We start from the raw sequence: 14,545 nt of genomic DNA, 5'->3' as shown, positions 1-14,545 counted from the left end.
GGATTGTGGAGATGAAAGGCATGTACCACCACGGCCCAGCTTGGTTGCCTTTTTAAATATTAGCAATAAGCTCCACATTTGATCATAACAAAACAGTTCACGGTAGAAGAGCTACGCAGGTTGTTGGAAGGCTTCGGAGGACATATTGCAGCTTCAGAAGCAGAGTATTATCCCTGAGGAGGATTATCTCTGCCATCTGAATCAGCACCGACAGAAAGGGCTCTCTAGCTAAAGCATTGGAGCATCACAGGTACCTTAAACGTAGTAGAGAGGCAAGGAGTGGCTGGCACAAAATCCAAACCTTCCATTCTGGGAGGGCCAATCACATTACCAGCCTCTCGGTGACTGAGCGCTCTCTGCTGGTCAGTGGGGGAAATTCAGCTACAGTAACTGGCCAATGACAATTGTAACTCTGTACTTTATTAATACACAATGTATGCTTGTAAACACGGTAAAGTGTGCAATAGTGACCAAGGTGCTCACCCACAATGAGGAGCCACACCTCTGGACACTGCCCTCTGTGCTCTGTTCACTTGGTTCTTTACAAGCCAACAGTTTCATGGCATACCCAGAGAGGGTCCAGAAGAGATGATGAACAAACAATTCGTATTTTGCACTTAGAAATGTCACATGTCTAACTCGGCCAACTCGGCCTCAACATTCCCCCCTTCCCCCCCCCCCCCCGTATTCAGCATGCTTGTTTCCACTCCATTACTTTATAAAGTGATGCTAAAATGCTCCATTAACAGTGCTACTAGCACTGCTCTGGAAACAAGCGTGCTATGTGGAGTTTCACAAAAATCACTGTCTGGCAAGCAGCAGTGGTACAAATCTGTTTGGCAACCGGTGTATAAAAATGCAAATATGCCACTAAAAGACTAATTAAGGGTGTCCAGTGGTAATGTATATACAACCAATACACACAGAGCCAGGGACCACCTACCTAGCCATCACTTCAACCTAAACAATTCAATTTTTATTGCACTGGCTCTGCCAACTCACACCTAAAACATAAATTAGTGAGATGGTGGCCCATACTTTTAACAGTGGTACCCTTTTGCCTCGGGGACAGAACCCAAAAATGTGTAAGGCTTCATCGGGAAACTTTTATGCAGCCAGCTGGACACCAGTCTGCAGACTGGCATGAAAAGTACTGCTCCCGGGGCAGTAGACTCCAGGAAAGCACAGAGTAAGGTGGGCAGGGCGGCATGCGCCTATATCCCAGCACTCAGGGACTGAGACAGGATCCTGCAAGTCTGTGGAGTGCACAGTCAGTGCTGAGCCAGCCTGGAGTAGAGAGGGAGACACTGACTTTAAAAAATACATTAAAAAGTTCACAGCAGACTGAGGTGCATGGTATGCCAACAATACTCCTTCTCTCAGGATCATGTGAGTCTTTTTGGTGGTGGTGGGGTTGTTTGTTTGTTTGTTTGTTTGTTTGTTTGAGACAGGGTTTCTCTGTATAGCCCTGGCTATCCTGGAACTCACTTTGTAGACCAGGCTGGCCTCAAACTCAGAAATCCACCTGCCTCTGCCTCCCAAGTGCTGGGATTAAAGGCGTGCGCCACCACCGCCCGGCAGGACCACGAGAGTCTTAAGCCTTCCAACACCTTCTCAGCCTGTCCCCCCCACATCCGCTTCTCTTCCTCTTAATTGCTTACACTGCGTTTATGGCCCGTGCCATACAATTCTTTATGCCATCATCCACTACTGTGTTCTCTGGTCATTCTATTAAAGGCAGAAAGACCTCTTTACGTGGTGTGCATTGTCTTCTCTTCTGCCAAGATCAGTGGGAGCAAGCACGGATTACTGGGTGCTTTCTGGTTCACAGAGGGCCTTGCCACGGACCCACCACATTCCAGTTTCACAGGCTGCAGAGTTGTGGTTATCTTTATTTTACAGGAAACAAAATGGGAGTTAAAACTCAAACCCAGGTTTTGTAATATTCAATCATTGCTCCTTCACACATTGCTGCATTGGCCATCTGCTGCTATAGGGTATTCCTGTCCACAGGCTAGAAAGAGCAAACGGCAAGACACAGCACTTGAAGCCAGTGGGGGGAAAACAAACAAACAAACAAACCACACCCGCTACAGGCAACAGTGGTACGAACCAAGATCAAGAGAGACCAGAGACAAACGCCAGAGCAAAGGATGCTGGTTCTCCTCCAGCACTGGGTCAGCTCTGACCCAGGAACCCATCCTCCTCTATAACCCAGAGGGTGATCCTTCTTTGCTGCCTCTGCAGACTGTGGAGGTAAAATGAGATCAATCAATGGATTGATCTATCTAATCTAATCTACCTAGCTATCTACCTAAATTTTAATTTCTTAACCTTCATTTATTAAAAAGTTGAACTTGGGAGGCTGAGGAGATGGCTCAGTTGGTAAAGCACTTGTCACACAAACACGAGGATCTTACTTCAATCCCCAGCACCCATGTTAAAGCAAACAAAAAAACAAAACCATAAAACCATAGGGTATTGCAGTGCATGCCTATAATCTCCAGGGGCGGGGTGGGGGTGAGGCAGGAGGCTCCCTGGGATCGCTGGACAGCCATTCTAACAGAACCACTGAGATCCAGGTTCAATGAGAGATCCTGTCTCACAAACTAAGGTGGACAGGAGTTGAAGAAGCCACCAGGTGTCAACCCATGACCTCCATATGTGCACACACATACAGAAGAAAAAGAGCAAAACGTGGAAAGTACTCAGCGTATTAAAAAAAAAAGACAATGAGCTAAAATATAGCACGCACAGTAACTCTTCTTTCTTACTCCCCCTTGTTGACAGACTGCAATTTTTCTCCTTTTCAATTCCCAAATGGTTTTTGCAATTTAAAATTGATACATACAGCTGCAGAGATCTTTATTTTCCATGCCCCAAATCATCACTGTGCTGTTATAATACCAAGTACTAAAATGCAAAAGAGACTTTATTTTTCCATCCGTAGATTAACAAAACCTACCAAGTTCTGCGACACCCACTGATGGCTAGCAGGTTGGGAAATGAGCCCTCCCACATACTGCTGGCCAGCCTTACAAATTTTAAGAAATTTACATGGCAGTTCTTTAAATTTCCAACACACATATCCTGGAGGCCCTCTCTTACAGAAACAGAGGCCACAGTGCACATGGAATTTGCCTTAGCTATGTAAATAGAGAAAACAAACAAAAAAACAAAACAAAACAAAACAATCCAACACCATTATGGACAGTGGCTACAAGAATGACTGCAGACTTATAACTGCAAAGCACTCACTGTTGCAAAGAATGTGTTAAACCTACTGACTTGGAGGAATGTCCAAACTTAAATAAAAAAATAAATTATAGAGACATGTACATATAAGTCTGTTTTCAGAATGATATATTTATAGCAACATACTTACAAGTATAAATAACAGTAAGTATGATCAAGAAAATGCCAACATTACAAGTGGTGACTTTAGGAGCATGGCATCTGGGAAAGGAGAGGCGATATATGTTGGCACCGTACATGAGCATAAGCATGGATCTTTTTTTTTTTTTTTTTTTTGGTTTTTCGAGACAGGGTTTCTCTGTATAGCCCTGGCTGTCCTGGAACTCACTTTATAGACCAGGCTGGCCTCAAACTCAGAAATCTGCCTGCCTCTGCCTCCCAAGTGCTGGGATTAAAGGCGTGCGCCACCACGCCTGGCGGATCATTATTTTAAATCCAAGTAGAGAGCCAAGTGTGGGAGTCCTTCTCTAATCTCAGGACTGCTGAGGTAGAGGCAGGAGGATCACAGGATCCAGCTCAGTTGGGCTGTACAGTGAGAGCCCCACTCAACTGCCCCCAAAATAAAAAGGAAAGGAAAGTCATTTCCCTGCAAGGAGGGAGGGAAGGAAAGAGAGAAAAGATGACAGGAAACAAAGAACTATAAAATATGACATGGTATCCCATTAACATGCAAAATCTGAAGTTTGGCATATCAGCTAAAAAAGCACATTTTAAAAAGTTAAGTGGCAACCTATGTGGAAACTATTAGAAAGACACATTGAAAACATCTCTTTGATTTTAAAGCCAAGAGCAGAGTAAAAGAACCAGGCCTGGCAACACACATGGGTAACCCAGCAACACACTTGTAACCCAGCAACATGCATGGGTAACCCAGGGCTTGGGAGGAAGAGGCAGGTGGGTGAGGGATTCATGGTTATCTGTGGTTGTTAAGACCAACCTGGGCTACTTGAGACTTTGGAAAGAGGTCAAAGAGGAACACGGAGAAAAGGAAGAAAGGAAAATGAGTGGGAAAAGGAGGAGTAGAAAAAGTGGGTGTGTGCCAATTTTCCCAAGGGGAAAAACAATGGATGAAAAAAATACCTAAGTTTTTTAAAAGGAAAGGAAAAGAAAGGGGGGGGGAGAGAGAGAGGAGGAGGAGGAGGAGGAGGAGGAGGAGGAGGAGGAGGAGGAGGAGGAGGAGGAGGAGGAGGAGAAGGAGAAGGAGAAGGAGAAGGAGAAGGAGAAGGAGAAGGAGAAGGAGAAGGAGAAGGAGAAGGAGAAGGAGAAGGAGAAGGAGAAGGAGAAGGAGAAGGAGAAGGAGAAGGAGAAGGAGAAGGAGAAGAAGAAGAAGAAGAAGAAGAAGAAGAAGAAGAAGAAGAAGAAGAAGAAGAAGCAGCAGCAGCAGCAAGCAGACCAGGCTGGGGAGAGTCTGGAGCCCATGAAGGGAGACATGAAAGAGACAGACAGGTCTGCAATCCACAGACAGGGGAAAGGCTAAAGAGAGAACTGAACGGCAGCAGGAATTCTTTCCTAGCATTTAGGAAAAAGCACAATTAATTTCCACGTTCTCTCCTTGCTCTCAGGGAAGGAAAGCGCCCATGAGTCAAAACCTGGCCAAGAAGTTGGGTGTTTTCTCTTCTGCTGACTTATGTCCCCACCTTGTGGTCTGCTCAGGACACAGCTTTTCTGCTTACATGTGAGTTAAGGGTATATACATGAATCTGTGTGTGTGTGTGTTTATACACACATTTAATTCAAGCAGAACATGTAAAATGAAAGGGCACAGTACACAAGTCAAAGATACTGCAGTGAAGATCCTCAGTTAGCGGCTACCAGGGCAAAACCAGTCGCATCCAAATCCTCTAAGGACTGAGTGAGAGTATGTGGGGCAGTACACACTGACCTGCATGTGGATCGGAGCACAGCGCCCAGCAGTCAGTTCTCCCTCCATCTTGTTAGAGCAGGATCTCTCACTTCTCAGAGGCCTGCAAGCCTCCAGGAGATTCTCCCATCCCCACCTCCCGTCCCGCTGGACTTGAGCCTTGAGATTACAGATGTGCAAGACCACATCTGGCTTTTTACCTGGGTTCTGAGGATCAGTCTTGGGTCATCAGGCTTGCATGGCAAGCGCTCTTACTCGATGAGCAGTCTCTCTGGCCCAGAAGCCCGGCTGTTCCATTCTGTTCACTTCCTCTTCCAAAAGGAACCACTTACTTTCATGATTCATAACACTATAAATTTCACCTCTATAGGAATGGCAGCATACATGTGTAACTCCAGTGTCTGGCTTATGTCACTCAGCATGTTTGTGCGAGCCATCCACAGTGTGCTGTGCACCTGTAGACTGTTCATCTGTATTGGCTGTGTAATATCAATGTCTGAATATACTATTAGTCTACAGAGTTCCCTGGGCTCTTTCCAACGGGAACTTTTAAGAACAGCCCTGCTATAAACATTCTTTCTGAGTCTGTGGAACAGTTCCATTTGAGTGGGTGTGCAGCTTCTAAAGAGACTGTACTTATGCAATCTCACCAGTAGTATATGAGAATTCCAGCAAATCCCAGAAACATCCGGTTTGCCCGGCAAGGTAGCCGAGCTGCTCTGGTAGGTATGGCGGTGTAGCATCCTGGTTACAGTCTGACTTTTCTGATAACTGACTAAAGCCAACACCTTTGTATACAATCATCACACACCATCTCCTTTGTGAAGTCCAGGGTTAAATCCTCTGCTGTTGTCTTTCTAATGTCGTCTGCCTTCAGGCTCTTTATTTATGGTTGAAATATTTTCCATATCAGATGAATACCCAGAACATACTGATCTCCACTCTAGTTTGTCTTTACTGTTTGTAGTCTTTGGAAGACAGATTTTGATGGAGTCCATTTCTTCATGTGTTTATTTCCTTTGTGTTTAGTGACTTGGATGGCCTAAAAAATCTTTGCCTGTACCACAATTGTGAAGACCTTGGGATTTCTACTAAATGTTCATGTGACCTTTCATGTTTAGGTCCACAGGTCCCTTTGGATCGGTGGAAACGGAGGCTTCGAGACTCCTTTCTTCCCTGTGTGGACATCAGTTGATCTAATGCTACACCTGTTATGCCACCTCTGTGACCAGTCGGGTGACGACATGAGTGTGGGACTGGTCCTAAACACCCTATTCTGTCTCCTGGTTCACTTGCCTCTCCTTGTGCAACACCACAATGCAGCCTTAGCCCAGCTGCTGCACTGCTGTGTCTTCTTGTCAATGCTGCCTTGGTACTGCTTGGCTCTTCACACTGTCGGTCATAGAAACTGTGGTAGAAGCCAGATTATCAACTGACCACACAGAAGCCAAAATTCATAAGGGAACTGTAAGTGGGTTAGTTCTGGATCTACAACCCCGTCTAAAGGAAGCAGACATCTTAACCACGCTGGGCGTTCCAATCGCTGGGTTTTCCTTGGTTCCTCTACATGATGTTTCATGGTATTCCGTGTGAAGTTTTTATTAGGTTTATGCCCACATATTTCATGTGTGTGTGTGTGTGTGTGTGTGTGTGTGTGTGTGTGTTGCCTACATGTATATCTGTAAACTGTGAGCCTAGTGCCTATAGAGGTCAGAAGAGGACATCATATCTTCTTGAACTGTAGTTACAAACAGTTGTGAGCTGCCATGTGGGTGCTTAGAGTTGAACCCAGATTCTTTGAAAGAGCAGCCAGTGCTCTCAATCTCTGAGCCACCTCACCAGCTCCAATTTCACATTATGTTAATAAACATTGCTGCAGGGCAGATAAAGGGTTAATACCTAGTGAGCAATCAGCAGGAACCCTGACACTAAGCAACATGCCCCGCTCAGTTATTTTCAACAATATAATAAAGGCCAACTTCACATTTTTTACCATTGTGCATTTTGTTGCTGCTGCTTAACCTGGAAAGCCTTTGGAAAGCCCAGGCTGCTGCTTCCAATCACTTCCCAACAGAATGCTTTCTTATATCCCCCCTGGAAATAACAGATACATCAACGACTTGATCGATGACCTAGAGCTGCAATAACTAATAGTCCTTCAAAGTTCAAGGTCTTCGGTTTCATTGCTTGATCGAGCATCCACATAGATAAGGTCTCCTTATAACTGGCCTTCATTCAGAAGTCAACTCGACCATTAGAGAAAAATGCCAATCCAGAGTAACAACTACAGAGAACCCACCAAGCAATAACTGGCCTCAGAAGTGCGTACACAGCCCAGACGCCTCAGACAGCTGCTCGGCCACGCTCAGAGTCAGCTTCGGAATGTTCAAGAGCAAGCTTAAACTTTGCTTAACACTCTCCAAGGCATGCTCCTAACAAAAAAGGATCACACACACAGTGAAGAGTGAAAAACACACATCTGTGTGAAGAAAGAGAGGTTAGAGACAGGAGCCTGGAGGCATGTGTGCAGGCACACACGGGCGGAATCTCTCCAGAAGGACACACAGACAACTGTCCAAGACGGCTGCCACCAGGAAGAAACGGGGAAAGTGCATGTTGGAGCTGAGCGAACCTTTGTTGTCACTGATAGTTCTTTCCACAGCTGGACATTTTGTTGCTTAACATAGTACTTTAAAATTTTACCATTAATCTATAACCTATGTAAACATAAAATTATAATGGTGCAAACATATAAGCAATAGTATATTATTTTAAAATATTCTTCAAAAACAAATACTCTATTAAATTGCCGTAAGTCACTGCAATATTCCAAAGTGTCAAAATTTTGGCTTAATAATCTCAACCAAATCGGTTAATAAAGATGTGGCTCAGTGGTGAAGTACTTGCCTGGCATACATGAGGCCTTGGGTTCAGGGGGGGAAACTCTGAGCCCTAAGAAAAAATCTGTCATAAGACATATGCAACTTTCCTCCCCAAAAAACCATGGTCACTCCCTGGGGCAGTAGCTCAGTGGCACAGTGAACTTTTTGCGAGGCCCTAAACATGATCCCCAAGGCCCAACCCCAAATAACAAAACTGTTCGCCATGTTCACCACATGACTAACATCAGACCACTAGTTAATACAGAGCAACAAAGCAGGTGTACCAGGGGCGGCAGTTATAGCTTAAGTGGCCGAGTGCTTGTCGAGACATACAAAGCCTGGGTTCAATCCCCAGCAGGGTGTAAAACAGGCATGGTTGCACACACTTGCCACCCCTGCTCTTGGAAGGCAGAGGCAGGAGGATCAGAAGTTCCAAGGCCATTCTAACTGGCTACAGAGAGAATACAAGGCCAGCCTACCGTACATGATGCCTTGTCCTGAAACAAAAGCAAAACAGATGTTCCAATACAAAGGGTGTGCCAGACTGCTTAAGCCCCTCCCCTTTTCAAATCCTCCTATGACTGCAATACTGTATGAGTCCACACACCGAATTCACTGGTCACAGTTCTCCAGCTTCTGAAGACAAAGTCGGAAGCTACTACCTCTCAAAACAGTTAAACAGGAATTAACATAGGATGCACAAGATCATGTCTGCAGAAGAAAACAACACGAGAAATTATGTGTATGTGTGAACATAATTGTAAATGTGCATATGTGTGTGTGTTAATGTGACTGTGCTTGTGCATATGTGCTCATATCTGCATGTGTTATGCATGTGCGTATGCTTGAGTTACATATGCTAGTGTTCAAACATGTAAGTGTATATGAGTGTGTTATGGAACTGGGTTATATTGTGCAAATTACTCATCAACTCCTGAGGAAGAAGTGGGAAGTGGAAACATCCCAGCTTCTTATAAAGACAAAATTGGGGGAGGGAGGTTGTGTAAAAGCAATGATCTAGCAAATGGAGCTTAGCATAAATAAAAGAATCCAAAGGCCAGTGAGCTACCTCTTCTCTAGGACAGAAAGAGCAGGAAATAAAAGTCCTTCCTTTGGTCAAAGAATTGGGGATGAGCCTCTGGCTCTTCAAGAAATATCACCCTGACAAGGGCTGCACACCAAGAGAGCCGGGGAAGAAAGCTGAGAAGCCCCCACCGTCTGCTCCTTCAGCACCCCTCATCTCTTCCCATTTTCAGAACATCAACTCTGGTCAAGGCTCTGCCCCCTGGAGAACATGACTGTCTTCATTTTCAGTTCAGAACAACATCTAGCTTGACTAACCAAGCCAATCATGGCAATTCAGAGACATCTTGGTTTCTGGTCTTATTGGGTCATGTGACACAGGCTACTCGATTTCAGTTTTAAGCCAAAGCTAATTGTGAAGTTCCCAGGAGGGGGTTCGTTACTCTTAAAAATAGTAAAACCTGGGCTGGAGAGATGGCTCAGTGGTTAAGGGCACGTAACTGCTCTTGCAGAGGACCCAAGTTCAGTTTCCAACATCCACATTAGGCATCTCACAACTGCCTGTGTCTGGCCTCCATGGGCTCCTGTACACACATGGGGCACATAAATTCATGCATACACATACACATAAAATAACAAATTTTCTTTAAGTGAAAACTGGGAAATGAGGTGATGGCTCCGTGGGAAAAGCACTGGTCACGCAGCTTGAGGTTCAGATCCCAGCACCCATGTTAACACCAGGCAACAAGGGATTCACTTGGACTCCCAGCATGCAAGAGGCAGAGGCAGAGGCAGAGGCAGAGGGAGAGACCGGGGGGGGGGGGGGTGTCTCCAGAACAAGTTGGGTAACCAGACTAAACAAATTGGCAAGCTCTGGGTTTAGTGAGAGACCCTGCCTCCAGATGTAAGTTAGAAAATGAAGATATCTGACACTGACCTCTGGCCTACACCCCCCTACACACACACACACACACACAACTGTGAACATGTTAGCACACATACACACATGCATACACAAACATGCAAAAATAACTGGAAAATGTAAGAATCAACAGAAAATCTATTAAAAGCAGAATTAAGAAAGTGGCGATAGCCGGGCATGGTGGTGCACGCCTTTAATCCCAGCACTTAGGAGGCAGAGGCAGGTGGATTTCTGAGTTCAAGGCCAGCCTGGTTTACAAAGTAAGTTCCAGGACAGCCAAGGTTACACAGAGAAATCCTGTCTCGAAAAGAAAAAGAAAAAGAAAGTGACTATTGTGTTAAGAGCAGACATCAGGTATCAAAAGCCTGTGTGCACAAAGGGGAACATAAAACAGCAAGGAGACTAAGAAAGAAGGCACAAGCTTGCCCTTCATCACGACACTTGGGAGACAGAAAGAGGTAATCGATGAGTTTGAGGCCAGCTTGACACACAGAGCAAGTTCCTGGCCAGCCACCATACATTGGAACAGAGCTGGCCTATAGACTGCAGAGCTGGCACGCCAGCAGAAAGAACACAAAGAACACATTGGGGATGAGCCTCTCAGGTGGCCCACAGGAATGTGTCACATGACAAAGTCAGCACCTCAGCCTTGAAAAGCCGCAGTCAGACACAAAACTACAAAGGCCAAATTGGAGAAGAGTGGGGTTCATGTTCTCCATCAGATACTTAACAGTTCCAACTGCTTAAAATTACTATTATTACTAATGCTGTGTGTATAGGATGGGGTAATCAGAGAACCCTCTGTAGAGTCAGTTCACACCTTCTTTCCACTTTTCTGTGGGTTCCAGGATCAAACTCAAGTTGTCAGGCTTGTGTAGCAAGCACTTTATCCACTGAGCCGTCATCTAGCCAGCTCAGTTGTTTTTGACTATTAAAAGCCACAATCCCAACACTTAGGAGGCAGAGACAGGCAGATCTCTGAGTTCGAGATCAGCCTGATCTACAGGTGGAGTTCCAGGACAGCCAGGGCTACACAGAGAAAGCCTATCTGGGGAGTGGAGAGCCATGTTTCTTTAGAACTTAGGTCACTGTAAATGCATGGTGTAGGTGCATGCAACTTTTCTAAGATAGCACGTGACAAATCTCTCCTTGGGGAAGCTGAGTGCACAGGCAAACAGGTGCAGGAACTGCTGACACAGGTCTGACTGGTTCTGACTTAGTGGGTGAGAGTTTCCAAATACCCAGAATTTCCAATGCGTATGGCCTCAGAACGAGCCTCCACTTCTGAGATTTTCTTCAGAGAGACATTCTGACACACGAGAAATTGCCCACATTTCAGATTATCTGCTGAGAGACAGTCTCGCATATCCCAGACCAGTACTGAACTTCTGTGGTAGAAAATATTGAACTTTTTTATAATAGAAAGACAAAGATACAAAATATAACTATTAATTAGTTAAATTAATTATGGTATGTGTACATGATGAAACATACTAAATACTAATATCTAATTTAATACTAATTCAATACTAATTTAATACTAATAACTTTATACTAAAATATCAACTACAAATCTGAATGGGAAAAATCTCTTGAGATATAATCATATATAAAGTATGTATGAAAGATGGTGGACTATAAGAGAATATACTCATGTTTATTGCTATAATCTTCAGAGACTCATAGAAGGATATGGGCAAAAACATTAATTACTTTGTAGGCGTGAGGGTCAAAACGGGAGGACTTTCCCTGAATCCTGGTAAATGCTTTTCAGATTTCCTAGCTACCCGAATATTTTACTCATGCTAAGTATCTTCTGCCTCTCCTAATGCTCTGGCCGGAGTGCAGCTAATAGCAGCTGCATCCATCTGGAAACCATGAGAGGCTTCGGACTGAACGGAAGGGACCACTCTGAGCAAGGCAGAGGAGGAGAGCGTAGGGACGGAGGGCAGCACCAGGCAGCTGAGTTAGCCAGCGTTTAATGTGGGGTCTCCTTCATGGGGATGCTTTCTTTAAGCAGACTTGGTAGTACCATCTGTTCCCTGTGGCTGAGAGAATCCTAACTGCATGATAACCGAACTTATTCCCCCCATGGGCACCTGAACTCACATGCAAACGTGTGACTGCATTTTCTTATAGACAGCCTAATTTCATTCTTCTTATGGCTTATAGCATTTAGATCCATTTTCTACTCTTCCATCACCACCTAGGCTGATTCCCAAGCACAGCCATCACGCATGGTGCTGGTTTAAACTCAGGGATGCAAGTATCTAGTATATGATGGTTTTGGTCCCTCTAGGTCTATTCCTTTTTTTTTTTTTTTTTTTCGGTTTTTCGAGACAGGGTTTCTCTCTTTAGCCCTGGCTCTCCTGGAACTCACTTTGTAGACCAGGCTGGCCACAAACTCAGAAATCCACCTGCCTCTGCCTCCGAGTGCTGGGATTAAAGGCATGTGCCACCACACCCAGCCTTTTTTTTTTAAAAAAAAAAGATTTATTTATTTATTTTTATGTTTATTGGTACGCTGTAGCTGTACAGATGGTTGTGAACCTTCATGTGGTTGTTGGGAATTGAACTCAGGACCTTTGGTAGAGCAGTCAGTGCTCTTATCCGCTGAGCCATCTCACCAGCCCTCTGGGTCTAATCCTAAGGAGTGGTACTGCTGGATCATATACTAGGTCTACTCTTTTTTTTTTTTTTTTAGGCATTCTATAATGATTTTCTTTTTGAAGCACTCTATAATGGTTCCCACAACAGCTTCTGCCAGGCGTTACTCCCACTCTTTCCGGTGTTTGTTGCCGTTTCTTTTCCAGATGGCAGCCATTAGGGTAAGACAGAATCTTAGTAACCTGAGTTGCATCCCTGATGGCTGAGGGTGTAGAGCTTTGGACTCTCCGTGACCTTGCTAACCCATCATACTTTTGAAAAGTGTTAGATCGGTTCATCTGGCCTTCTCTGAACAGGTCTGTTGGATCTTTCATGTTTACATGTCTGTCAGAAGGAAAGCCACAAGGCTCTGTGACATTCTGTAGACTGCACCATCAGTCTCCTTGTGTATGTGGGAGCCATTTATTGATTTAGGTACTAGGAACTTCAGGATTTCAGACTCTAATCCACACTCCCAGCTACCATCAGCCTCCTATTTTGAGGCATTCCCCACTTGTCAAATTGTACTATCCTCTGAGCTGTTAGAGTCCTATTTATAAAGTGCTGTCTATGCCCCAATCTTGAAATGTGTTTTTCTAGATGACTCAGACTTTGGGGTCTTGCACAGTTTTTGCTCCATGTATAGACTGCTTTTTGTACAGGGTGAGAGTCAGACATCTAGTTTCTGTCTGTAAAATGTGGGTATCCAGTTTTCCCAGTGCCATCTGTTAAAGAGGCTGTCTTTGCTGCCGTGTGGAGGCTCAGACGGCTGCAGCTGTGTGGCTTTGCTTCCGGATTCTCTATTCTGCTCACTGGCTCAAGTGTGTGTTTCCATGCCTGCCCGGTGCTGTTTGGCTTAAATGGTTCTGTATTCTGCAGTCTGATGTGCTGTCTCTTACTGACCTATCAAATTACTCAAAAGAACCAGAGAGGCACAGAGTACATGCTTCCCCAGCCCCAGTTTGGTATCATAGTCCCCAGCTTCCCTCACAGGAAGGTTGGAGCCAATGTGACCACCTCCAGTCAATGGGCAGAGGGTAAGATATTTGCAGGACAAATCACCTAAGAGGGTATAGTGCCCCACTTCTCTCTCTACCCCATCCACAGGATATATGGCCTGTGTTACAACAGCACAGCCCTGTGATGAGACAACCTGGACCTCTGAGTCGCAGAGAAAGCTTTTGCATAAGCACACCTAACAGTCCCAGCTGTTTAGTTCCTGAAGTGTCCTATCACATCTTGGATTGGCTTTCAGTCAACAAAAATGTGCTGTGTTCAAGTGTGCCTGCTGTATACTCCGTATACTCTATAGCTGTAGGATAGGTCTTTGGGGAGACAGACACAGAGAAGTAGAGAGGTGCTCCTTCATTTAGGAGAGACTCTTTAAGCACTGTGTAGTCTTTGATCCCTGACATCAAGATACTTAAAATTTCCATCAAGAAGCAAAAATACATTAAAAAAAAAAAAGGCAAGTGACAAGTGCTGGGTCCCATGACCTCGCCTACTACACAGGCTCACACTGACACAGAGGGCAATGCACTTGCTCTTCTGCAGAGTTCACTCTACTTCCTGCCATGGTATGTGTCATGTCACTGTATGGGTGTTCCGGGGACTACATCCTACAGAGAGCAAGTGCTCTCAGTGCGGGCTTCGGGCTGCCACATCCTGAGAGGCAGAGATGGCAATGGCCACACACACTAGGCACTGTGCACTCTATCACAGTATTCTTGCATCCATATCCACAGTTTATTACATTGCCAGGGAACGCAGTGTTTAGTTAGCTGCCTTTCGTACCTACCATGGGCTCATTAGATAAAAACAGCGCTTCACTGGTGTCAGCACACCTTTACAGAAAAGCTAAGGGTTACCATGTTTCTGGGTACAATTAAATGGATAAATATTCCGTTTGCACGCTGTCTGAGCCAGCCAATGAACTGCCTACTGATAGAAGAGTGG

General features: G+C 44.9%; 1 protein-coding gene across 4 annotated transcripts in view; it reads right to left on the bottom strand.

Moving 5' to 3' along the window:
• Stx8 (syntaxin 8) overlaps nucleotides 1–14,545 on the bottom strand; it is a 240,738-nt gene that overhangs the window by 202,433 nt on the left and 23,760 nt on the right. The window contains exons 5-6 of one of the 4 annotated variants that reach the window (XM_030246161.1): nucleotides 13,743–13,748; nucleotides 5,316–5,349 (exon numbers count right to left, since the gene is read on the bottom strand). The exons of the other annotated variants lie outside the window; for them this stretch is intronic. Coding sequence (XP_030102021.1) covers nucleotides 5,331–5,349; nucleotides 13,743–13,748 — 25 coding nt within the window. The 3' untranslated portion in view covers nucleotides 5,316–5,330. Of the gene's footprint in view, nucleotides 1–5,315; nucleotides 5,350–13,742; nucleotides 13,749–14,545 lie in introns of those variants that run through there. 4 annotated transcript variants of the gene reach the window in all.

Source organism: Mus musculus, chromosome 11 (assembly GCF_000001635.26).
Source record: "Mus musculus strain C57BL/6J chromosome 11, GRCm38.p6 C57BL/6J".
NCBI lineage: Eukaryota > Metazoa > Chordata > Mammalia > Rodentia > Muridae > Mus > Mus musculus.
Note: the sequence above shows the minus strand (reverse complement) of the source record. Positions and strands in the feature narration are given on the sequence as shown.